The 25297-nt window shown below is 39.1% G+C and overlaps 2 protein-coding genes and 1 pseudogene across 2 annotated transcripts; all 3 read left to right on the top strand.

The window, feature by feature from the left end:
* Positions 1–2359: 2359 nt before the first annotated feature.
* LOC113430625 (disintegrin and metalloproteinase domain-containing protein 21-like) lies at positions 2360–6491 on the top strand. Its single transcript, XM_026693054.2, has one exon. The coding sequence runs from the start codon at positions 2555–2557 to the stop codon at positions 4670–4672; it is 2118 nt and encodes a 705-aa protein (XP_026548839.2). The 5' UTR covers positions 2360–2554; the 3' UTR covers positions 4673–6491.
* A 1965-nt stretch (positions 6492–8456) lies between these two features.
* Positions 8457–10730, top strand: LOC113414380 (disintegrin and metalloproteinase domain-containing protein 20-like). Its single transcript, XM_026671286.2, has one exon. The coding sequence runs from the start codon at positions 8457–8459 to the stop codon at positions 10728–10730; it is 2274 nt and encodes a 757-aa protein (XP_026527071.2).
* An 8843-nt stretch (positions 10731–19573) lies between these two features.
* Positions 19574–21816, top strand: LOC113414239 (disintegrin and metalloproteinase domain-containing protein 20-like; annotated as a pseudogene).
* The last annotated feature ends 3481 nt before the right edge of the window (positions 21817–25297 follow it).

Here is a 25297-nt window from a genome sequence, read left to right as displayed (position 1 = left end):
GGCGGCGGGGGGCAGAAGCAGCAGCGGCGGTGGCAGAAGCAGCAGCGGTGGCGGCGGTGGCGGGGCAGAAGCGGCGGCGGGCAGAAGCAGCGGCGGCGGCGGGGGGCAGAAGCAGCAGCGGTGGCAGCGGCGGCGGGGGCAGAAGCAGCAGCGGTGGCGGCGGCAACAGCAGGAGGTGGCGGGCGGGACTTTTGGGCTGCGGCTGCCCGCTTTTCTGTTGCTCGCCCGCCTCGCGCCTGCCTCTCCTCCTCCTCCTCGCTGGATCTTTCATGAAGGTTGGGGTGGGCGTTGGGCGCATTACGAGGCGACCTGGGCCGCATGCGGCCCGTGGACCGCGGTTGGACAAGCCTGGTGTAAAGAATTCTACATGCGGCTATCCTTGAAGACCATATGTCTAGCTACATCTGGTTTGGAAACAGTGGTACAGGCAGGGATGGGGGGGGCACTGTATTGTGTACATGTGACTCCAGTTCTGGATACAACTCATGATGCTGGTTATCATCTTCACAACTCATTACAGCTTAGCTACAAAGCCAGAACCAACCTTACATGTTCCAAGGATCAATACAAACCCGTGGATCAGACAAACCACATCATCTAGAAATGAAAGGTGATCATGCGACTGGAAATGAAAGAGATCATGAGTTCAACTTTTGCCATAGCCATGAAAGGTGGCTGGATGACTTTGGTCTGGTCCTTCTGTCTTAAGCCCAACTCACATCACAGGGTTGTTGTTGTGGGGAGAATAGGAGGAGGACATGTTCACTGCCTTGAGTTATTTGTAAAATATTATGACAGAATACAAATAAATAATAAATAAATTCTCCAATCCTTTTTTTTTAAAAAAAACAAAATGATGAGGTTGAGGTATAGGGAAAGAAAGATGCAATTCATTCCAAAGTGAGATACTGATGCCTTTAAGGTATGAGGCGTGATAATACTCCATATTTAGCATACTATTCATATATTGTCTTTCAGGATTTAAAGTCTCACAAGAATTTATGTGAACATTATAAACAGTATATAAGAATAAAGTATTCAAATATATAACAAATGCATCTAAAATAAATGGTGTTAAGAATTGTTTAAATAGAAGTAAATGCCATGCAAATTAAGGTTTTTTCTTTTTTAAAAAAAAATCCTCAATTAATTTTTTTTTAAAAACAACACACACCTCAGAAAAAGGGTGTGAATTTCACATTAGTGTTCTTATCTTGAAATATGCCTCTCTTAGCCTGTCTTCAGTGTTAAGGACATTGCATTGTTCTATCACTGGATGCAGTCATTTAAGATACCTCACCAGTGAAGTGAGGGCCAAAATAGGATAGGGCTGTAATCCCCAAACCTATTTGGGGATGTTCTTGGTGTGTTTTCCCATCACAATCATTGAAAATAGAGGTAAGAAACAGAAAATACAGAATCAGTCCTAAAATAGAATGTATATGTTAGATTTAAAAAATTACCCCGATTTATTTTTGCCCAAATTCTTGAAAGAGAACAGAATATTCTGCTCTGATTACATATGTTGCATCTTCATTCTACCTGATGGTTCTTCTGTCTCCAGTTATGTTCAGGGTAATATCTTTCTGCCTAAAGGTTTCCCACCTCCATAAGACCACAGAGCTAAAGAACTCAACTAACTCAAGAATATCTAGGTCTTCGAAATATATCAATAGTCTGTTTGTCCCTAAAGATACTTGTCACATCAGGATGGAAAATAAAGGCATAGCTCTCATCAATTCTCTGCATGTATCAGGACCCAATACAGCTCAGTTAGAGAGAATGTAGGAAGTAAAGATTGTTTTTCACCATTGTAAGCCTTAAAGGAGTAGGAGGCCTCAGTCATCAAAGGTTGATCTTAACTGGTTAGAAATGGTAGAATCTTCTGGATATTGTTGAAAGCTCCAGAGATACAGAAAGACTACTTAAGCCCAGACAAAGCTACATGGATATTGCTCTGTATTCCATCTGCTGAACTAGCCAGTAGATAATTAAACTTACTTATCGTTAAGTATAGTTAAGCTTGCTTCCCTGGCCTTTAATCAGTAAGATAATAATCATAATTTGTTTTTGCTCTTGAATTTAGTTTTCCAGGATGTATCTAAATAGAATACATGGTTGTATCCAATGAGATGGCCAGTAGAATTGGGGGATGGGAGCGATACTTGAAGATAAAGATGTTTCTTAAAAGCAACCTATTGTACCTATCCCCCCAGTGTTGAGAATGAAACTTTGCTTCTATTTCAGTGACTTGGGACTCAGGTGGTCTGGAATGGCAAAATAGCCTACCTGATGGAATAGATCAGTCCTATTGGACTCTGCCTGCCAACCAGAGGGAGGGGCTTTCCTGAAAGTTCTGGAATGTCCTCCAAGAAGATACAGGAAAAAGCCGTTTGCTGTACAGCCAAAGGGAACTCCATGGCTACCCTCCTCCCACTACAGTGGTGGCGGCGGAGTTTTATTTTTATCCTCTGCCTTCCACCTTGCTGCTTCCATCGCTGTCACTCTCCAACGTGAGGCAAGGCCTCCCCTCCCTTGGCTCCTGAAGGGAGAAATGGGGTTGGGTAGTGCCAAGAGAGGATTTTTCTGTCTCGTTCTTGCCTCTGGGATATTCTGGAGTCAGCCCATTTGTCATGTACCACCTCAGGGGTTCCCTTTCATTTCTTACGAAGTTATTATCCCAAGAAGGATGGCAGCCCGACGAGGCCGGGAACCGCAAGACCTTACTTATTTAATGGAGATAGAAGGGAAAGGTCATGTGGTACACCTCAGGCAGAAGAGGAATTTCGTTCCTAAACACTTCCCTGTTTTTACCTATAACGAGGATGGAGACATTGAGGTGGACTACCCTTTCATCAGGAATGACTGCTTTTACTATGGCTTTGTACAGGATGAGCCTTCCTCCCTAGTCACCCTCAGCAGTTGCTCAGGAGGACTCAGAGGCTTCCTACAAGTGGGTAATAAGCTTTACGAAATTGAACCTCTGCAGGCATCTACTTTCCAGCACGTGGTCTACAGACTGGAAGAGAAGGGGAGTGATATCCCAATCAGGTGTGGAGTAATGGAAGAGGACAAAAACTACCAGGAGGCCATGATCCAGAACAGAGAGGATATTGTAAGCAAAAGTGCTTTGAGGGGACTATGGCAAACATACCCCAGGTACATGAAGATAGCGATTGTAGTAGAACATGAGCGATACGTCCAATTTGGTAGAAACGAAACTCTCACTGCTAGGCAAGTCCTGGATGTTGTTCACCTTGCAGATTCGCTGTACAAACCTCTTGGGATTCATTTGGTGGTGGTTGGATTAGAAATATGGTCACAAAAGAACCTCATTGCAATAGCAAAAAGCATAGACGAATTGCTTGACACTTTCAATACATGGAGGAAAACGATACTTGTCCAGCATCTAAGGCATGATGTTGGCCACTTATTTGTATATAAGCATTTTGGGATTAAGTTTGGATTATCGTTTGTTGGGTCTGTATGTGATCCGAACTGGGCATCTGCTGTCGAGGCATTTATTACTTCTAGTTTATTTTCTTTCACAATAACTTTTGCTCATCAACTGGGTCATAACCTTGGTATGCAGCATGATGAGAAATCCTGCACCTGTAAACAGCATTCTTGTATTATGGCTCCCTTCCAAAGCAACACAAGTAAGTTCAGCAACTGCAGTTATACCAGTTATTCTAAGCTAATGGATACTACTAGAAAGCAATGCCTGTTAATTCCGCCAGAACATGAGAAATTATATGACCTCAGAAACTGTGGCAACAAGGTAGTAGAGAGTGGAGAACAGTGTGACTGTGGTTCAAAGTTCCATTGTGAATCAGATGCATGTTGCCAGTCCAACTGTATGTTGCGTTCAGGAGCCATTTGTGCTTTTGGAAAATGCTGTGCTGACTGTCAGCTTCTACCAGCCAGCACAGTTTGTAGAGAAAGGACTAGCGTGTGCGATCTTCCCGAATACTGCACCGGAATTTCAGAGTGGTGTCCTGAAGATGTTTATGTACAGGATGGAGCTCCGTGCTCTGATGGGGGCTATTGCTATCATGGAGAATGCTCTACTCACAGTGAGCAATGCAAAGTTATCTTTGGCAAGGAAGCATCGGTTGCCCCACTGAAGTGCTTCAAAGCAATAAATTCTCGAGGTGATCGTTTTGGCAATTGTGGCATTATTCCTGGTAATATGTATAAGAAGTGTGAGAACAATAATGCCTTGTGCGGCAGAGTCCAGTGTGTAAACATCGGTGAAGTGCCTAATTTGAATGAGCAGAACACCATAATCCAAACTTCTCTTAGCAACCATTTGTGCTGGGGTATAGATTCTCCAAGTGGAATTGGTGCAGCTGATATTGGAGCGGTGAAAGATGGCACGCGGTGTGGCCTCGGCATGATATGCATTAATGGTGATTGCATCAAGGTCTCCCTCCTGAACTATGATTGTAATCAAACCAAGTGCCACAACAGAGGAATATGCAACTCTCATAAACATTGTCATTGTAACTCTGGTTGGGCTCCTCCTTACTGCCTAAAGAAAGGCAGTGGTGGCAGCATTGATAGTGGCCCTCCTCCACCCAGCAGTGCCAGTGAAAGAAGGACTAAAGGCATTGTAATGGTTCTTTCTGCTGCTGCTGCTGCTGCTCTAGTTAGGTTTGGCATCTTATAACAAACTGAACGTTGGATTGACAGACTTTGATAACTCCAATTCCGACACGAGGACTAGTGTCCAGCCTGATATTACAAACTCTTAGGAGGCTAGGAGGATATAAGGAATATCCTTTCAGTGCATTGTGCCGCAAATAATGCAATTTGTTTCTTGAAATTTGGCCCCTAAAAGATACGTTTCCAATCTTTATCGCTTTAGCTTTCTAGGCTTATTGCTTTATGAAAAGGCTTAGGACTCTTTGAATGTCATGTGAGGTGGGCTGAACATTTAGATAATTACTGGGGAATATCTACAAGAGCACTGTTGCACTTCATTTCCCCTCCTTATTGAAATGGGTGGTTGTTGGAGACTATGGATGTAAGCCAGGTTATTAGGAAACCCATCAGATAAAAATATAGAAAAAAAAATTCAAACTTTATCCATCACTTTAAATGGCTCTTCCTATAACAATTGCTCTACGGAGGGAAGAACTGAAGTTTCTTGTTCTTGTTAAAGCTGAACCCGCTTGGTACTTAACAAGTTGGTACCATTGTATTTCGGATTCAAATACTTTTGAAGGTATTTCTTGGAGTATATGCAGCTTATCAAATTTGATTGGAAGTGGACAATGATAGAGCTTCTTAGAGAAGTAAAATGGGTACCTAGACAGATTAGGTTCGCAATGGCATCTTCAGATGATTTTATCTGAATGGCCTATTATGAAGAGATGTATCTACACGTGCACATTTTAAATGCCATTTTGAAAAGACAAAAGTGCAGCTGGGGCTGATCGTTATGTACATACTGTGAATGGGGAAAGGACAAGATGATGAAGTAGCAAAGTCAGAGGTCGCATTTTTCTCAGAAGGAACATTGCTCTAAACTACCATAAGAGCAATACCATTGGGCTCCTAGTGTTTGACATTTCTCTAGAAAAGAATACCTCAAAATTGCACATCCAAGAACTTTTTGCTCAAGAGCTGCACAGGTATCATTAATTACAGAGATTTGCAAAGGTGTTGAACACGAGATCAAATACTGCCACAGAATCATAGTATAAAATAATCTGCCACAGACCACGTTAACCTGTGACAATATATTTCTTCTAGTGGGGTTTTATATATTTCATACAAGATTTGAGGTAGTGGTGAAATTGTTTGGTGCTTGTACCAACACTCCCATTGACTTCAGTGATATATAATCATGTGTAACTGTATTGGGAATTGCAGCATCTGCTTGCATCTTAATTGTTACCCTGCTACTCTGTAGTGACTCTAGCGTATTAACATCGATTCAGAAACTGTTTAGTAAGCATGAGAATAAACACGTTATTGTAAAATGGTGATGACAAAAAATTTAGTTTGTTCAGATTTTTTTCTGTAGTTTTTGCAGAAAACACAAGTGCAAACCAGCAGAGTTTTGTGTGCGATAGCAGCAATGTTCCTTCAGCAACCAAACATCTGAAATGAATACATTAGTTCTGGAATTGGTAATCATTATTTTTGGAAACTCAACCTAAATTTTAACCATTCTGTATCATTTACAGTCTGCCTTGCCCACTATTTTATCTTTGAATTTCCTTTCATAATCCATACATGACCAATGCATTTGTTATCACGAGTTTCTTGTAAGAATTTGTATTTCTGAACAGTAACACTTCTTCAAAACAGACCTAGTTTACCATATATCTTTAAAAGAAGATCCATCCAGCTATCATATATTACTTATCACATTGTATAATACAGTAACTACTTTCAAATGTGCTTTGTTATTGTATAACCATGAAAATTATTACTTTTAGGGATTATTTCAAATTATTTAATAAATTATTTTATACTTATTTTGTTGCTGCGCTTTATAGATTTTTATTCTTCTGTAGTGATTTAATTAAAAAGAAATGGTGTAGGGGGTTGGACTAGATGACCTATAAGGTCCCTTCCAACACTGATTATCTGTTAAAGAGGTATATGGTTATTTCTCAGAGTGTAAGATGTTATTCAGAGATTGCTGAATCAGAGTTTTGCTATGAATGCATCTTAGCCTCCTGGACCATGCAGCATCTATCCATAAGCAAATTTTGGTTATTTTTCTCTTTTATTTGAAAATAGTACCCGCAATACAAACCATTGTACATGATTTGTGTGTCTGGTGCTCTATTGGTCCAGGGTTCTTCAGTGAATATCAGTGGATATCTCTTTTATGTAGATAATGTATTGATTTAAAACTGAGTGTATAAGAATAGAAAAGGGGTTTAATATACTAATTGCATTGTTCATTCAGTTTCTCATAAAAATTCACTATTTTTAATTGTGTGTTTGATAGAAGCTTTATTTCATCCTAAATTCTTTGCCAATGAATAAATATTCCAAATAGTTCTTTGTAATAGAGGAAGCAGAAAAAACTTTTTTAAAAAAAAAAATATCAGAATTCTTCTGAAATATTTTGCATTTAAATACTGAAAATTGGCATTATTATTTCAATCGCAAATAAGAAGACCATGAGTAATATAATTGTGGCCTACTATAGGATGTTTATGGGAGATGTTAGCCTCTTAGTCACAACACTAAACCAGTACTTGCAGTGTAACTAATTCCCTTGGTTCCATGGAATTCAGGAACATAATAATTTTCTTGTCACAGGACTGCTTGAACTCATTAGATCAGAATGCTTAATAGTACTTTTCTTAGGAGAAAATGGAAATAAGTAAGAAAGCTATATCCTAGGGTGGAAAGAGGAAGTTTTACTTTTCTCCTCATTCAGTACGTTGCCAAATATTTGAGGAATGACCCCAGATTGTGAAATTCTCTTCCATGCTTTTAATGTTGGGTACTTGGTAGGTGTGGGTGGCAAATTTTGAGAATCTTTTCCAAGGCACAGACTGCTGTGTGTACGTATGCACCTGTATTTTTATGAATGTATTTGTGTGTGTGTACATATATTTTTATTAATATGATACTACATCACATATATTATATTCAAATAGACAAATTTCTATCGATGTTGCAAGTTGGAATTCTAATTTAGAGTCAGAAGGGACAGTTTCTATTAGTGTTATCATTAAACAAGTAGAATAATAATCCTTGTCATATCATTCAGCAATTTATTCATAGATTATAATCCTCTGACTTCCCAATGCTGCTTTGGAGCCATTGAAAACAGTGACTATAATGCTTTTACATGCAGCATATATACCAATAGGAACCTGTCAGCAGCTGTAAAAATTAAAATGGCTTCCTCTAGGTCATGCGAAAACTCCTTTAAAGAGGAGAACAACATGAGCAAGAAAAATAATTCAGGTCTGCTGTTTACCTTCCCCAAGATACAGGATTGGTTTAATGGAATATTCATTTGATCATGTTTTGATTCATATCTTTATTAATCCTCAGAATCTCTGTAAAAATAAGGCCACCTATTTTTTCCCTTATTTTTGATGCTTTATGAACTCACGTCTACATTACTGAGCCATGATGAAATGTCTTAATTTAAAATTTTAAAAATGTATTTATTTATTTACTAAACTTATTTTCCAACCATCTTGTTTTGAAGGAGCTCAACATGGAAAAAATATATCATAAATAAGATTATATGATTTATCTGCTCAGCAAAATACTTGGGGATAGGGGGAAAGAACACTCTTCCTGTCAGTCTGTTCCATTCTTCATCGTCCAAGCTCCACCCACATTCCAAAGGAGGCTACATAACTGTTGCTATATACAGAATCCTTTTCATCATCTTATTTACATCTGAGATCCTTTCCAGCTTCTTATTACTCTGTCATCTACTTTAAGAGAGCTTCCTTCTGGAAATGAAATATGAGAAGGTGTGCTTTAAAGATTTCCTTCTGCCACGGAAAAAGACCATCCATCTTCTGTGGCTCTTGATGTTCCTCAGTAATTTCCTAATTGTGACTGCCAGACAAATGCTTCCTCAGGGCTTTATTTACGCTTCTTATGAGGTGACCATCCCACAGTTATTAACTCCAAAACCTCGACAACAGGAACGACAGAATGTCACTTGTCTCCTTCACTTTGAGGGAAAGAATATCATCATGCATCTCACACAAAAGAAGAATTTGGTTCCTAAGCATTTGCCCATCTTTACCTACAGTAAGGATGGGGATCTGCAGCTGGACTATCCATTCTTCAGGGATGATTGCTACTACCATGGTTTTGTGCAGGACAGACCCTTCTCTCTGGTCACTCTCAGTATTTGCTCAGGAGGCCTCAAAGGCATACTGCAGTTAGAAAATAAGATATATGAAATTGAACCAGTACAGGGATCTCCTACCTTTCAGCATGTGATATTTCGTTTAGAAGAAAAAGAACGTGCTCTCCAAATGAGGTGTGGCCTAACACAGGAAGAGCAAAAACATCAAGATACCATGTTCCAAAACATAGAGAATGTAGCTTCCAAAACTGCATCCAAAGGAGACTGGTGGCTACGCACTCGATATGTAGAGATTGCTTTTGTGATTGAACATGAACGTTATTTGATGTTTGCCAGAAATGAAACGGTTACTGCTTTGCAAATGCTTGATATTATTCATATTGCCAATTCTTTTTATGAACCTCTTTCTGTTCAGTTATCTGTAGCTGGACTGGAAATCTGGTCACAAAAGAACTTCATAACGATTTCTCCTGTCATAGATAGCACTCTTCAGGATTTCAATGACTGGAGAAGAGATTTCTTGGTTAATCATCTAAAAAGTGATGTTGGTCACTTATTTGCATATAAGTCTTTTGAATTTTCACTTGGGTCAGCTTACGTAGGAACAGTTTGTGATGAATGGATGGGATCTGCTGTTATCTCATATAAGACTACCAGTTTGTCCATTATCAGTAGCATATTTGCCCATGAATTAGGGCATAATCTTGGTATGCAGCATGACGAACAGTACTGTAGTTGCGGTAAAGCTTACTGCATTATGGCTCCAGTTCATGAAGTGACTGATAAATTTAGCAATTGTAGTTACACTGACTATTTTCTCACAATGAATGCTCCATGCTTGTTAAGTCCTCCAGACCCTGATAGAATTTTTAAAATCAAATCATGTGGCAATAAAGTAGTAGATAAGGAAGAGCAATGTGACTGTGGTTCAGAAGCTCAATGCAAGCTGGATCCATGTTGTCAGTCTAATTGTACATTTCGTTCTGGTGTCAGTTGTGCTTTTGGCGAGTGCTGTGATAAGTGTCAATATCTTAAGTCTGGAACTATTTGCAGAAAGAAGACTAACTATTGTGATCTTCCTGAATACTGCAATGGGACTTCTGAGTGGTGTCCAGAAGATGTTTACATGCAGGATGGTGCCCTATGTAATAACTATGTGTACTGTTATCATGGAAACTGCATATCTGAAGATACACAGTGCAAAATGATTTTTGGCTTCAGTGCAAAAACTGCTACAGATATTTGCTTCAGAGAAATGAATGCCAAAGGCGATCGCTTTGGCAATTGTGGCCATAAACATGGAATTTACCACAAATGTCAAACTAAGAATACCCTGTGTGGCCGAATCCAGTGTGAAAATGTCCAGATCTTACCTTCTTTGGAGGAACGCAGCACCATAATTCAAGTCCCCCTTGGTGATAAGCAGTGCTGGAGTACAGACTACCACAGTGGAATGAAGACAGCCGATATCGGAGCAGTGACAGATGGAAGTCCTTGCGGCAAAGACAAGATGTGCATTAACAGAAAATGTGTGAGAGTGTCTCTCTTGAATTATGACTGTAACTTCACCAAGTGCCATAATCGGGGAGTGTGCAACAATCACAAACATTGTCATTGTGATTATGGCTGGGGTCCTCCAGACTGCCTGAAGAAAGGGCATGGTGGTAGCATTGATAGTGGGCCTCCTCAACCACGCAAACGTTTAACCATTATTGCAAAAGCTGGGATTATTGGAGGGATTATATATGTCCTTTCCTCTGCTTTTATTTTGGTTAGCGTAGGGATATATTTCAGATATGGATTTATTCGCTTATTTAGAAGGCTTAGGAGAAGAACCGAGTCATCAACTACAGAAGTGAGTGCACAGTCAATCACAGAAATGAAGTATATCAAATATGTTCAGAAGAGTTAATGGGTATCATTATATAAAATGCATTTGAGCCTCTGGAATTTGAGTATTAATTTATAATGCTGAAAAAAAATTGAACTTAATTTCAGGCAGTGTCATTTGTAAAAGTTATGTTTTATTGCCTGGGAACCAATTCTTCTGTAAATACTGAAAACATTTCATTGGGAATTGGGTTTTTTTTTTTTTACTCCATTAATTAGTTACCAAAGAAGAAGAAGAAGAAAATAATTTAACACTGCCTTTTAAAAAAATTCTAACTGAAGCATAGTATGGGTGTCTAGGAGAAGTTGATCCTCCTGAAGCAGCGTCTTCCAGCCTCCTTTATATAAGACTTCTTGTGGTTTAGAACTGATCGCCAGTCCTCCATAGCATGAGGGACACTGATACCCTCCTTTCCTCATAATTTAAACATTTGATTCTTGAACTGCAATAAAACCAAGTACCATCGCATTCTCCAGTGTTATCAGAGACAATGAATGGGGAGAAATCACACAAGACTACTGCTTGGTCAGGAAGATGTCTTATTCACGCTCAGTGAGTACTTTCAATTTTGGGACATTTTTTAGAAAAGATACTGAGGGATTTCCTACTTCATGGGGTTTGTGATGAAGAACCCCAATAGAAGCTTTTTTTCCTAAACTGGAATGGACATTTATAATGGCTCAAGAAAAGACATTAGCCAGTGAAACTGCACTGCGCAAGTGACAGAAACCAGAAAGAGAAACTAAAGTACACGGTGTCACACAGAATGGATTAAAAATGCAAAGCAACGAGCTCAGATAACATAAGAAATGCCTTCTTTGCAATCACTGAACATAGATTCAGACATATCAATCTCTGCTTATCCTGCAGAGGATTATATATTCTGTGCACAGATTGAAGGGTGTAGAATGGAGCAGTTTTTCAATAAGGTGGTATGCTGTACAAGGTTCTTTAGTATGACCTCAACACTGCACTAAGAAGTCAGATTGCCTAGTTTCAGATGAACTTGACTTTTCATAGAATTATGAAGATCAGCAACTGCATCATGTTCAGAATGTGTGTAAGAAGTAGCCAAGATGATGTAACAATATTAATTGAAGCTTAGTAGACTTGAGATGGGTGTTGATTTGTTCTAGACTACATTATGCATAGTTAGCAAGGATACTTTCTATTGCATATTTTCAAAAGAGCCTCCTCTTAAATTTATTTACTGATACATTAATTTATATGGACGTCCATCTATCCAAAAAACTCTGGGCAGCAAAGAAGATGAAAACAAAGGTTTCCAATAAATCTTACCAAACAATGAATAAAAGGATAGTGAAAATCATTAAAACTGCAAAACCACTAATCGCATACAAGCAGCCTACTACTAACATCTTGACTCTGGTGTCTGTTGGAAAAGCCCTTTTGAAAGGCCAGCAGAGTAGAAGCCATCCAGTAGGATGGGCAGAAATCAACAGGGAGTGGCAGTCCTGCAAGAAATCTGGTCCTAAGCTATTTAGCACTGTAAAAGTAACAATCAGCTTCAACTATACCCAAGCCTATTAGGAACTGGTACCACTTACGCAGCAGCATTGCTGGGGTGGCGCAGTGGTTAGAGTGCAGTACTGCAGGCTACTTCTGCTGATCACCAGCTGCCAGCAGTTTGGCAGATCGAATCTCACCAGGCTCAAGGTTGACTCTGCCTTCCATCCTTCCCAGATGGGTAAAATGAAGACCCAGATTGTTGGGAGCAATATGCTGACTCTGCAAACCGCTTAGAGAGAGCTGGAAAGCACTGTGAAGCGATATATAAGTCTAAATGCTATTGCTATTGTTGCATGGGTATAATATAGATATATATGCCACTGCACTCTGGACCAACTGAATGCTGTTCAAGCACCATGTAGACCAGCGGTCGCCAACCAGTGGGCCGCAGCCCACTGGTGGGCCGTGAGAAAATTTTGGTGGGCCGCAGAGAAATCTCACCCCCAGAGCACCCCCACAAAGCAATTAATCCAGGCTGTGCAGAAACACAAGGCTGCACTACCCACATGGCCCACGGGAATTCTCCCCGCCCACTCATTCCTTACCCGGTAAACTTGCCTGCTAAATGGCTATTTTTCCTTTTTCCGACCATCATCTGTTCTGCTGTGCCGGGAGATTTAGATTAGCTAGGAAACGGGAAATGGTTGGATTTCTTGCTTTCTAGCTAGTCTTTAGATCTTTGGCTCAGCACAGCCGAACCTCCCTTAGGACTGAAGGTTTGCTTGCAAACAAATTCAGTGCAGACTCATGGCAAGCAAATTTGAGCGACTGAGCTAGCCAATGGCAAATAGATAGATCACTGAATGATTCTGTGAGCAACTCAATCTGCCTGCTTTGCCTGATTTTGGGTAAAAGTTGCTCTTTTTTAAAATAAAAAATTCAATATTTACATGCATGGTGTGTTGTAAGTTAATTTTGTGAGTTTGCTTGCAAGCAAATTTTATGTGACAGACTGAGCTAGCCAATGGCAGATAGATAGATCTCTAAGTGAATCTGTGATTCTGTGAGCAACTCAATCTGCCTGCTTTGCCTGATTTGGGGTAAAAGTTGCTCTTTTTTAAAATAAAAAATTCAATATTTATATAAATATTTATAATATTATATAAGACTTCTTGTAAGACTTCTTGTAAGCCATGCCCAGCCAGTCAGATGACCACCAAGCTACACCCACAAATTAGGCCATGCCCACAGTGGTGCTTGGGATCTAAAATTATGAGTTTGGTGGTCCCTGAGGTCCAAAAGGTTGGCGACCCCTGACGTAGACCATGCTGCGGTAGAAACACAGTAAGTACAACTGAGGCACAAGATGTATCTCTGCAAAAGTTGTCCTGGCTAAGGCTGCCACCAGCTCCTTGACCAAGAATTGTGAATACAGGGAAAACCCCATTTTATGTATCCTGACTGCAGGAATGTAATCCCATTCCCCATTATGGAAATCATTAGATCCAGGGAGAGGGATAAAACACCCACTCAGTCTTACCAAGGTGGAGCTGAAGCTTTATCCATCCACCAGTGCATTGGGAAAGCACCTTGCATCACTTGGCCAACCCAAGCTAAGATATACAATGGAGTATCTTCATCATGCTGATGATACTTAATCTCATGCTGAAGATGACTTCACCCAGCATGTGGTGACATTTTTTCATGTAAAGATTACTGTAAATAGGGAGGAGACAGTCATGCGCTCTGGCAGCCCACTATGACTGGACCATTCCTGTTCCACTAATACTGATTGGAACCAGCCTTCTAAGGAACAGGAAAACCACTGAAGATCTGGGCCTCCCTCTCTCAACCCTCTGAATTAGTCGAATATCATGACTGGTAGTACTGAAAGCTGCTGAGAGATCAAGGAAGATCAGGATGGATACATTAGCCCCTTCCCAGGCCACCAGAGTTAACTAAAGTGATAACTGTTATCAGTGCTATATTCTGATATGAAACCCAACTGCTAGAGATCCAGATAATCAACTTCTTCCAGAGCCTTTTGGAGCTATGCATTCTCAGTAATAATCCCCAGAAAAGGAAGGTTGGAGTCTGGATGAGAATGTTCAGTAGAGCTGAAACCAGCAATGGGTAAGATTGAGTAATTTACCCAAAAGTAATTGAGTAAGAACAAAACTATGATCTTCTTGAAAGACAAGAGGAACAACCTCCTTCCTACAAAGAGGCATCTGCCACATTGTGGTAGTCTTTATTTTATTTTTTTTATTTATTCAACTTACACAGCTGCACATGATTCTAGGCAGCATATAATACAATAAATAAAACAGATAATGCAAACAAAACACATAGCAACTGAACATATAAAATGACGACCAACACAGCCAAGAAACAGGCTCTAATTACACACCCCTAATCCCAATCCCAGGCCAGGGCACAAATCCAAGTTTTCAAGACCTTGTAGAAGGCCAGCAGGATCAGGCTCATCTAATGCTGGAAAGAAAGAGAGTCTAAAGTGCAGGTACCATGGCATAAAGCTCTCCTCCTGAGTCCCGCCAGCTGACACGCCTTAGTTGCTGACTATGGTCAGCATGTGGAAGTCATCCTGTTTTATCTGTGATTATACTGAAAAGGAAGATGTTGGAAGCTGCAATATAGGTGTGTAGGCATCTCCCAAATCTTCAGACCACTGTCATGAAATAGGAAGATTTTAAGAAGGAGCTGATTCTTATCACAAGGAATCAACCCCAGAGATGAATATCATCAGTATTGGTCAACACTCACTCAAAATAGATGTTAAAAATCTATTAGTTTCTCTGAGGAATTGGGAGGCTATCGAAGGAAAGTATCACTTCAGTGTATTTGTTGTACCAATTCTGTGGAAAAATTGAACAAAACTTGAAAATCACATTAAGCATAAAGGTGTGGAACAAAGTTGCAGCAGCTGTGGCCACTGTAGCATTGTTAAAACCTAATAGGAAGTAAGGACTATAGAAACATTTTATAATATATATCCCACCTTTATTTTCTACAAATAACTCAAGAAGGCAAGCATATCAAACACAGTTTCCTTCCCCCCTCCCTTACAACAAACTCTTGCTATTCTTGCTACATAGAATTTTTTCAACATTTTACCTAACTCAACCATATCAACAACTGGCTATCAACTATTTGATAATGAATGTCCAAACTGTTGTCCATCACAGAGTATTCAGAGTTAAGCATATTCTGTTTGGAATCCCTGAAATCCCTAAAAAATTCAACGTTTCATGGAGATTCCACATTTTTAGGAAGTTCAATACTGTGTTATACTGTGATAATATTCTGGTTTGGCAATCCATAGGGTAGGAACGTGATCAGTGTGGTGTTCATTAAAACGGCAACAAAAATGGAATTTCCTCTATAGCTTTCTTAGGTGCCTTTATTGATGCTTTGGCGTAGTGATCTAATCAAGAGTAAATGTTAGCAATGCTTGATGCTCCAAAATTAAAACAGGAGCTTCAGGTTCCCTAGGGTTCCTTAATTTTTATAATGAAAACAACTTGTGAATCACTTCATCACTGTACTAGGCACTTCATCACTTGCTACACAAATAAATTCTGTGACTGTCTTATAACTTGGATCAAAACTCCAGAAGCAATACACTCATACAGGCCATTTTTCTAATCCAGAGGTCTCCAAACTTGTCAACTTTAAGATTTGTGGACTTCAACTCCCAGAATTCCTGGGAGGAATTCTGGAAGTTGAAGTCCACAAGTCTTAAAAGTTGACAAGTTTGGGGAGAGCCCTGTTCTAATCGATCAGGATTTTAATATTTTTCCAAGAATTTTGGCTGTGTGGATATGCCTTCCTGTTTATGCTCATACTAGAGAGTTGTGTGAGTTTATTGATGTGGCCTCATGCTAGAGGCATTGAGAACTGCCTCCCCTTAAAGGAGATGTTTTATAGCTTTAGATGTTACGTTATGTACTGACCACTAGGACTAGGTACTACATAATCAGCTTCATCCTACTTGGGATATTTCAGATGTAGGTATCCTCCATACTAGATGATTGGTGTTCAACCTTTAACAGAATTTGAATCCATAGGCCTTTATTGGCTTCACAATGCACTTCGCTTTGGGAGTTACAATGGCTTCCTTTTACTGTATGATATCATACTATATATTAAGCCTGCTACTTACTAGTGCATCTATGACAGACTGGTAAACAAGAATGTGGGCAGGCAGATGGAACCAGTCTCCCTCTTTGTACAAGGAGGTAGTGCTTTACCTCCCTTCAAGCTAACTAGGAGAAGGAAAAGGTGTCATTGCCCTGACTATAGCATGGGTGTCAAACTCACCACATGACGTTACCGTCATGTGATGTTTCATGACATTTTCCCCATTCGCTGAGCTGGTGTGGGTGTGGTTTGTGTGTGAAGGACGCATCTGCCCTGCAGGTCGCCAGTTTGACACCCCCGGACTATAGCATTGTTTCCTTTTTTCTATAGTAAATATAAGACCAACATTGTGTGAAATATTCCTTTTTATTCTAACACTGTCAACACACATTCACAAACTGACATAAGGACACTTCTATCAACTCCTCCCTAATTTTTCATTAACAACTTTTAGCAATGCAGACAAAAGATGGGCATGTCATGTTAGGTAGCACAGGTATAAGTTCTGAAATAGGAAATCAAGCCAACATGGTATACAGTTAAATATGCTTCCTCTCTTATTAGTGATTATGATTACTACTTATCCTGCTTAGCAACAAACTACTCATACATTTGAAATTTTTTGTTTTGTGTCTCTATATGTGCATTTTATATTTGGTTAAGGCATCCGTCTAAAAACTGGGAAGCCATGAGTTCTAGTCCTACCTTTGGCACAAAGCCAGCTGGGCCAGTCACTTTCTTTTAGCCCTAGGAAGAAAGCAAGGGCAAAGCATTTTGAAAATCCTTACCAAGAAAACTGCAATGATTGTCCTGGCAGCATCCAAGAATTGGACGCAATTGAAAGGAAGAGAAAAAAAATACAAAACATGCAAGTAATACAAAACATACAAGTAATACAGACTTATCAGTTCAACCTTTTATGGTGCTTTCCCCTAAATTGTGGTTTCAGTTCCCTTTTTTAAAGAATTGCAAATTTGAGATTCACAAAGAAGGGCTGAGGAAATGGATTTGGAGAAGCCACTGCCTCCTTCCTTTATTGCAGAACTGATTTTCCAGATCAGTTTATTTGTTTCTTGCTCATGCTTTCGTGCCACTTTCCTCTATACTAGAAAGATCAACACAGGAGCTGAGAGGAATGGCAAAGAGTAATCCAGAAGTTGGCTTTCCAAGAGAGCTTGAAAAGAAACTGCTTTTCCCTGCTCCTCCATCCTCTTTCCCTTTGAAAAAATTGGGAGCAAGAAAGCAAAGGGAAAGAAAAGGTGTATAGAGAAGGAATTAACACATATCAAAACCATAATTTGATTTACCAATTAAAGATGAAGATGGGGTGATTAAATGAAGAAACTTAAGAAAACTCTCTGAATGAATGGATAATTAGATAGCTAAATTACATTGTAGTTAAGTTGTGATTACAAATAAAGGAGATAATAGTGCTACATATTAGAACATATTCATAAATTCGCATTATAACAATAGTTGGAAGAGCACTATTTTGATTATTTCTTTTTTAGTTTGCAAAATATAAAATATTGATAACTTATTTAAATATACTAAAAATCCCACAATTAAATGAAACATTCTTTACATTTAAAGAAACAATAGACTCTCCCAAAAGCAGTAAAGCATAAAAAACTGCAAATAAACTAAAAAGAAAGAAAAAAAAATATCTACCTTATTTACTAAACATACTAATTTTTTACTGATTTGCATCAACTACTATGATCTTTTTTAAAATATCCGTATAAATTATCAGTATCTGTCAAAGCAGTACATATTGTTTCATCTTTTGCATAGTTGAAAATACAGATCATCCTCATTTGGCGACTGCTTTGTTTAGGAATTGTTTGTAGTTATGACAATGATGAAAAAGTCACCTTATGACCAATCCTCACATTTACAACTTTGCAGGTCTGTAAAGCGAAGGCAAGCTGAAACTCGTAAGCATACTGTTTCTCTCAGTGACTCTCTTTCGTTAATGGCCAAGTTGCTAGTTCCAACTGTGATCACTAAATGAGGACAACCTGTATCGCCTTTCCCAAAACATACTTTAACAGTCATTCCTTAGCATCTGAAATGACATCACTTTCCCAGTTTTTCAGGATGATTCTTTTAACCATGACCCCCATGATAATTCCCTGAGAAAGTCAAACTGCAAAACATCGGTGTTATACTTTAACATAAACTTTTTTAACATTTAAATTTTTTCCCATAAATCCGCACTTTGACTTATATACCGCTTTACAGTTTTTTTTTAAAGCCCTCACTAAGCGGTATACAGAGTCAACATATTGCCCCCAACAATATGGATCCTCATTTTACGACCCCTTGAGCCTGGTGAGATTCGAACTGCCAAATTGCAGGCAGCCAGCAGTCAGCAGAAGTAGCCTGCAGAAATAGCCTGCACTTTAACCTCTGCACCACTGTGGCTCAGTGGCTTATACGTAAAATATCATTCCAAAATGATACCAAATAATCACAAGACCATATCTTGTGTGTCTATGAACCCTCAATTTTCAAAGGAAAATTTCATGTCCGACCTTTAGGGAGTCCAATACACTCACATAGCAATTTACTCTAATTTACCTTAGTTTCAATTGCAAAACTGTTGGTACCATTTAAACATTTTTAAGCACACAAAGCTAACAATAGGTCATTATCAAAAATTCTAGTTCTTAGGTCAATTTGGAATATCCCAAAATGTCCTCTTTAAAAATATTTTTCAACTTTCAATAGAAAGATGTTGCTGTTTTTACTTCTATCGTGGATAATTCAGATAATAACAGCATCTCAAGCAGGAAGTTGTTGTAACAAGAAAGTACAATTAAAATCCATAAGTTCTTTTACTACTTTTTCATTTTCTGCTGGAATAATTTTGTTCTTACTAAGAATTAGTCCAGTCAGTCACTGTCACCGTAATTGATTAAACCTGTTCTCTCTCTTGCTGAAAGAACATTTCTTTCCCGGATTGATGAAACCTGGAATCAGGGAAGAGTCCAGGCTATGAAATCAAAAGATGAAGGAACACTAGTGGGAGGGGAGCGCTCAAATTTAAAACTCAGTATTGCCTATTCTTTTGCTGTCAGCTTTTGTTCTTGCTCTATTAAGCTCCACCCATATTCCAAAGAATTCCATGTATTGTTGCTATGGTCAGAACCTTTCAACGTCTGATTCATACACATCCTTCCTTGTTTTTCTCTAGTCCACAAAAGTAATAATGGACTTTCTTTCCATGAATGAGGAGTCAGAGGTTTTACTTTGATGGGTTTCTTTCTCTTGATGGGAAATGGATATGTATATTTCATGGCTATTTGTGATGCTGTTGAGGAAGAGCTTGGCTGAGATAGTTGAAGAGAGAGGGCCTCCAGGCTTCAGACGTATTTCTTATGAAACAATCATTCCAAGGAAAGTGACTCCCAAGTTTGCACGTGAGGAACCAGAGCACGTGAGCTATTTACTGCAGATTGGTGGGAATAACCTAGTGGTGCATCTCAGACAGAAATGGGGTTTGGTCCCTAAACACTTCCCTGTGTTCTATTATGGTGAAGAAGGAGATCTCCAGATGGACCAACCTTTCATCCGAGACGATTGTTTTTATCATGGCTTTGTTCAGGATAAACCCTCCTCTCTGGTCACTCTCAGCTTTTGCTCAGGAGGACTCCGAGGTATATTGCAATTAGAAAAGAAGATATATGAAATCGAGCCAGTTGGGGCATCTGCTATCTTTCAGCATGTTGTATATTCTCTGGAAGAAGAACAAGGTTCTATCTCGATGAGATGTGGACTAACAAAAGAAGAGGAATGGTATCAAAAGGCCATTATGCCCAAAATGGAAAACCTACAGGATAGAAGTGCTTCCAAGTGGTGGCCACACACTAGGCATGCAGAAATTGCTTTTGTGATAGATTATGGACGATATTTAAAATTTAACAGAAATAAAACTCTAGTTGCTATGAGTGTAATAGATATTCTTCATATGGCAAATTCATTATATGAACCACTGTCTGTTAAACTGTCTTTAGCTGGACTGGAAATCTGGACCCAAAGGAATCCCATAAACCTTAAGTGGGACATACATAAGACCCTCATCTCTTTCACTGATTGGAGAAGACGATCACTACAAAAACGTCTAAGGAATGACGCTGCTCATTTATTTGCATTCAAGCATTTTAGTGACTTAGGATTAGCATTCACAGGAGGAATTTGTAGAGATGACTATGGAGCTGCTGTTATACAATACATAACCACAAGCCTGTTCACTATATCTTTAATATTTGTTCATGAGCTAGGACATAATCTTGGAATGAGCCACGACAGAAAATATTGTTCATGTGAAAAAGTTGAGTGTATTATGGCTGAAAACCTTTCAGGCTCTGATAAGTTCAGCAATTGTAGCTATCAGGATTATTTCAACAACAGAAATGCAAAGTGTTTACTAGATCTACCAAATCCAAGTAAAATATACACCGTCAGATTTTGTGGAAACAAGGTAGTGGATGGGAGAGAGCAATGTGATTGTGGTTCTGAAACTCAGTGCAGGTCAGATCCCTGTTGCCAATCTAATTGTATGTTGCGTCCTGGTGCTACTTGTGCATTTGGCTTATGTTGTGACAAGTGTCAGTATCAGGTAGCTGGAACTGTTTGCAGAAAGGAGACTAACAGTTGTGATCTTCCTGAATACTGCAATGGAACTTCTGAAAGGTGTCCTGAAGATGTTCATGTGCTGGATGGTTTCCCATGTGGTAATGGTGTATATTGTTATAATGGGAATTGCAACACTCATGACAAACAGTGCAAAACAATTTTTGGCAATACAGCAATAGCTGCTTCTGAAATTTGCTTCAGGGAAATGAATACCAAAGGTGATCGTTTTGGGAACTGTGGCCTTCAATATAAGAACTATAAAAAATGTAAAGTTGAGAATGTCCTGTGTGGCCGTATCCAGTGTGAAAATGTGAAAAGCTTGCCTTCTTTGGAGGAACACAGTACAGTAATTCAAACTTCCATTGACAATAAGCTATGCTGGGGTATCGACTACCACCTTGGAATCGACATCATGGATATAGGTGCCGTGAAGGATAGCAGCCCTTGTGGCAGTGGCATGATATGCATCCATCGGGAGTGTGTCAACATAGCCAGCTTAATGAATGATTGTAATGTCACAAACTGCCATAATCGGGGAGTATGCAATAGTCATAAACATTGTCACTGTGATTATGGCTGGAAACCTCCCGACTGTCAATATGAAGGCTCTGGGGGCAGCATAGACAGTGGACCACCTGAACAACTGGATGGACATTTTGTCGGTAGACATTTTGCAAAAATTAGAGTGATAGGAGGATTAATATATGGCCTTTGTGGTACTATTATTTCTGTTGCCATGGTTGTGCATTTCAGAAATAGACTAATTCACTTGTTTAGGAAACGGGGGGGCAAAATTCATCCAACAGAATCAACAGAAGAAGAATATCAAAAGTAAATCATAAACCATAACAGCATACCAGGTATCAGATATAAAGCTAGGAAGCAATGGATAGAGACTAGTGAACTAACTTGGGGGATGGCGTCTTAAGTGTTTAAATTCCATTTTAACATGATTTTTCTTTCAGATTGATTTATGAAAGACCCTTCTTTGAAAGGAAAAGTCTTCTGATATTCATTTTATTTAAGAGCCTCCTTTTTATCTGAATTTCTTTTTTTTTGAAAATTTTATTTGGGTTTTCACAAAAACAAAATACATCTTTTTTTGAAAATAGCATGGTCCCAGGTTATCACTTCTTCATACAGATCCAAAACTCAGTTTCATGCTCATTTTTATATTCTATTCCATATCTTATTACCGTTTTATATTTTCCACATAGTTTTCTCCCTCTTTTAATTTTCTCAACTTGATTTGTACCTGTATCGCAAAAGAGGTAAACAGTTCTAAAATTGATTCATAAATTTCAGTAGAAACTAAATCCTGTGATAGCCTTCTCCAATTGGATAGTCATAATACTAGGAATTCAGCTGGAAATGATCAATGACACTTCCAGAGATAAGTCTCTTTCATCATCTCTACTAGTAGCCCTACATCTTCTTTGTATTTTTTGTCCTCATTTGATAGAATAATCTTCTTCACACCAAGGATCCCTTGTATAATCAGCATGCTCTTCTTAGTAGGAAAAGATCACACAAGACTACTAAATAGGTCAGGAAGGCATTTTTAACAACTTTTAGTGCATACCTAATCTCGGTTGGAAACATGTGAAATTGTCTTCTTGAGATGTTTGTATCCAGCCTTGCCCTTTGTGGATTTCTGCAATATTACATTTATTTGTTTTCTTTTCTGTTTGTGAACTTCCCTGCCTTGCTACTCCTTTGAATATCCAGTGCCAAAACCAGCTCTTTGTTCTCATCGCTCCTGTTCAGAAACATCATACTTCCTTGTTTATTCCACATACTGCAACACTATTCATTTCTGCTTTTGCATTGACAGTCAAAAAGCTTGCATTACTTATTTGTCCCCAGTACATTTATGTTTTACTAATCCATTGATTTGCTTTCCAAAAATCCCTGGACATAAATAAAGCTTTCAAAATATCTTTTGATGTTTTCCTTCATAATATAGAATACCTAGAAGAAACTGCTGTCGTATTTCTTAATAGTTATTGCTTTCTAGACTGGAAGGAGCTATTTCTTTCAAGGCATCTGCCCATAAAACCCACATGTATGCTTGACTCCCACTCCCCATCTTTCTCTGCTAGATTTATCATAGAAATTCACAGTGCTGCTGTTCCTAGAAAATCCAATTGACAGGCTTGAAAACCTTTTCTGGGAAAGATGACCATGGAAACAGCAACACATGGATTGAGAGGAAAAAGGAAGATGACAGCACTTCTCCAAGAACTGTAATAGCAATAGCAATAGCACTTAGGCTTATATACCACTTCACGGTGCTCTACAGCTCTCTCTAGGTGGTTTACAGAGTCAACATATTGCCCCCAACAATCTGGGTCCTCATTTTTCCCACCTGGGAAGGATGGAAGGCTGAGTCAACCTTGAGACTGGTGAGATTCCAACTGTCAAATTGCAGGCAGCTGGCGGTCAGCTGAAGTAGCCTGCAGTACAGCACTCTAACCACTGTGCCACCATGGCTCTAATAGTTTGTTCAATCCACGTTGTGTGCCAAGTCAGTTTCTTTGACAACAGATTTTTTTTTCCTTTCATTCTTGCAGAAGCTTTCTCTTAACAAGTTTGGGAAGCCATTTAAGTTCAATATGAAAAGCCCCAGCCTAGAGGAGCAAATGGGGAAATAATATTTATACACGTGCTTTTATTTTAGGAGGGTGGTTGGAGTAGATATATACAGAGCTGGGTAACACTCACATACTTCCACCAATTCAGAATCCAACCATCCCGAGAAAATAATAAAAAAAAGATGGTGGTGGTGGTGATTTTCCCTATTCTTACAGTGAATGTCAGAGACTTTAGAAGGGGTACATTCCACTGATTTGGGATCTAACTAAAGGCTTTGGATACCTGGAGATACAGTTGGGCTGGTGGGGGAGTTTGCAGTCAGAGGTGTCAAGTCCAATAAATTTAACACTTCCAATTATTTGGTAAATCCCTTAGGTATCACTCAAAGAGCTTTGATTACTATTGCCTTAATGGTTGTGCCTTTTCTTCAAAAAACAAACAAAAACAAACAAGAAACCCTTGATTTTCTGTTTGTTTTTACTTTTTCCAATGGTTTTTCATCATATTGATTGTGTCCTAATATTGTTACAGTATATCTACAAATCACACTTTCTTATTTTTCAATAATAGCAATGCTGGCTATGGTGTCTTTCAGTTCCATGTTTCGAATTTTAAAATCCCACAAGATGTCTTCTGCATCCTTTCTAAAAAATTTCAGGCATATGGTCCTAGTAATTGTTGATAACCACACCAGGCCAAACTTTTCACATACGCTCCAATGTACAATTTTTGCAACTGTGTCTGATGTGGCTTCAACTCAGTTTGGGCAGTTTTGCTACAGCCACTAATGAAAATTATACTTTCAACTTTGATTTAACGTGGTTTAATCCCTGCTTATCTAGGGGTCAGTTGCTGGTGATCTGGTGTTCTGGTACCACTGACTATTATAACAATAAGATATCATCATAGTACATACATCAACTAAAGCCCTCCAAAATATAAACCAAAGTAAACCCAAAACCCGTTAACCCCATGGGAAAAAGAAAAACAGGAGTCATCTACAATATACAGGGTAATGACTGTAACAACTATTAGGTATGACAGACAACAAAAGACTAGGACAGCACATCCATGAACACCAATTAGCAGCAAGAAAACACAATGAAAACTCCATAATCCCACAACACATGGACAGACACAACCAGAATTTGAACGGGAAAACAGTCAGCATTCTAAACCAAGCTAATTGTCAAAGTGCAAGGGAATTCTTGGAAACTTAGTATTCAGACAATCACTTGGTCCTTAACATCAATAAGACCAAGGAGCTTATAGTGGATATAGAAGGGATAGATCAGATATCCAGCCCTTGCTTATCAGTGGAGACCAAGTGGAGCAAGTGGCTAGTTTTGAGTGTTACCATAAAAGAGGACCTGACCTGGGGTGCTCACATTGCAGCACTGGTGAAAAGGGCCCAGCAGATATTATACTACCTGAGACTCCTCAGGAAACAACAACTGAATGAAAAACTGGTGTGACCTTCTACCTCTGCACCATAGAGAGTTAATTTACTGCACCTGTGTATGGTTTGCCAATTGCACAGTGACAGATAGGACAGCACTCCAGAGGTGGTTAATGTCATTGCCCTCCCCCGTCCTTGGAAGAGCTTTATAGCTCCCACTGCCTTAAGAAAGTTCAAAACATTCTCAAAAATCCATCTCATCCTGGGCACTCTTTTTTTGAACTATTTCCATCTGGCAGACGGTACAGGATAATAAAAACAA

The sequence above is a fragment of the Notechis scutatus genome, chromosome 1 (genome assembly GCF_049901735.1).
Source record: "Notechis scutatus isolate UNSWTSFEM ecotype Mainland chromosome 1, rNotScu1.2, whole genome shotgun sequence".
NCBI classification, from domain to species: Eukaryota; Metazoa; Chordata; class Lepidosauria; order Squamata; family Elapidae; genus Notechis; species Notechis scutatus.
The sequence above is the reverse complement of the archived record's forward strand: the minus strand, read 5'-3'. Positions and strand labels throughout refer to the sequence as shown.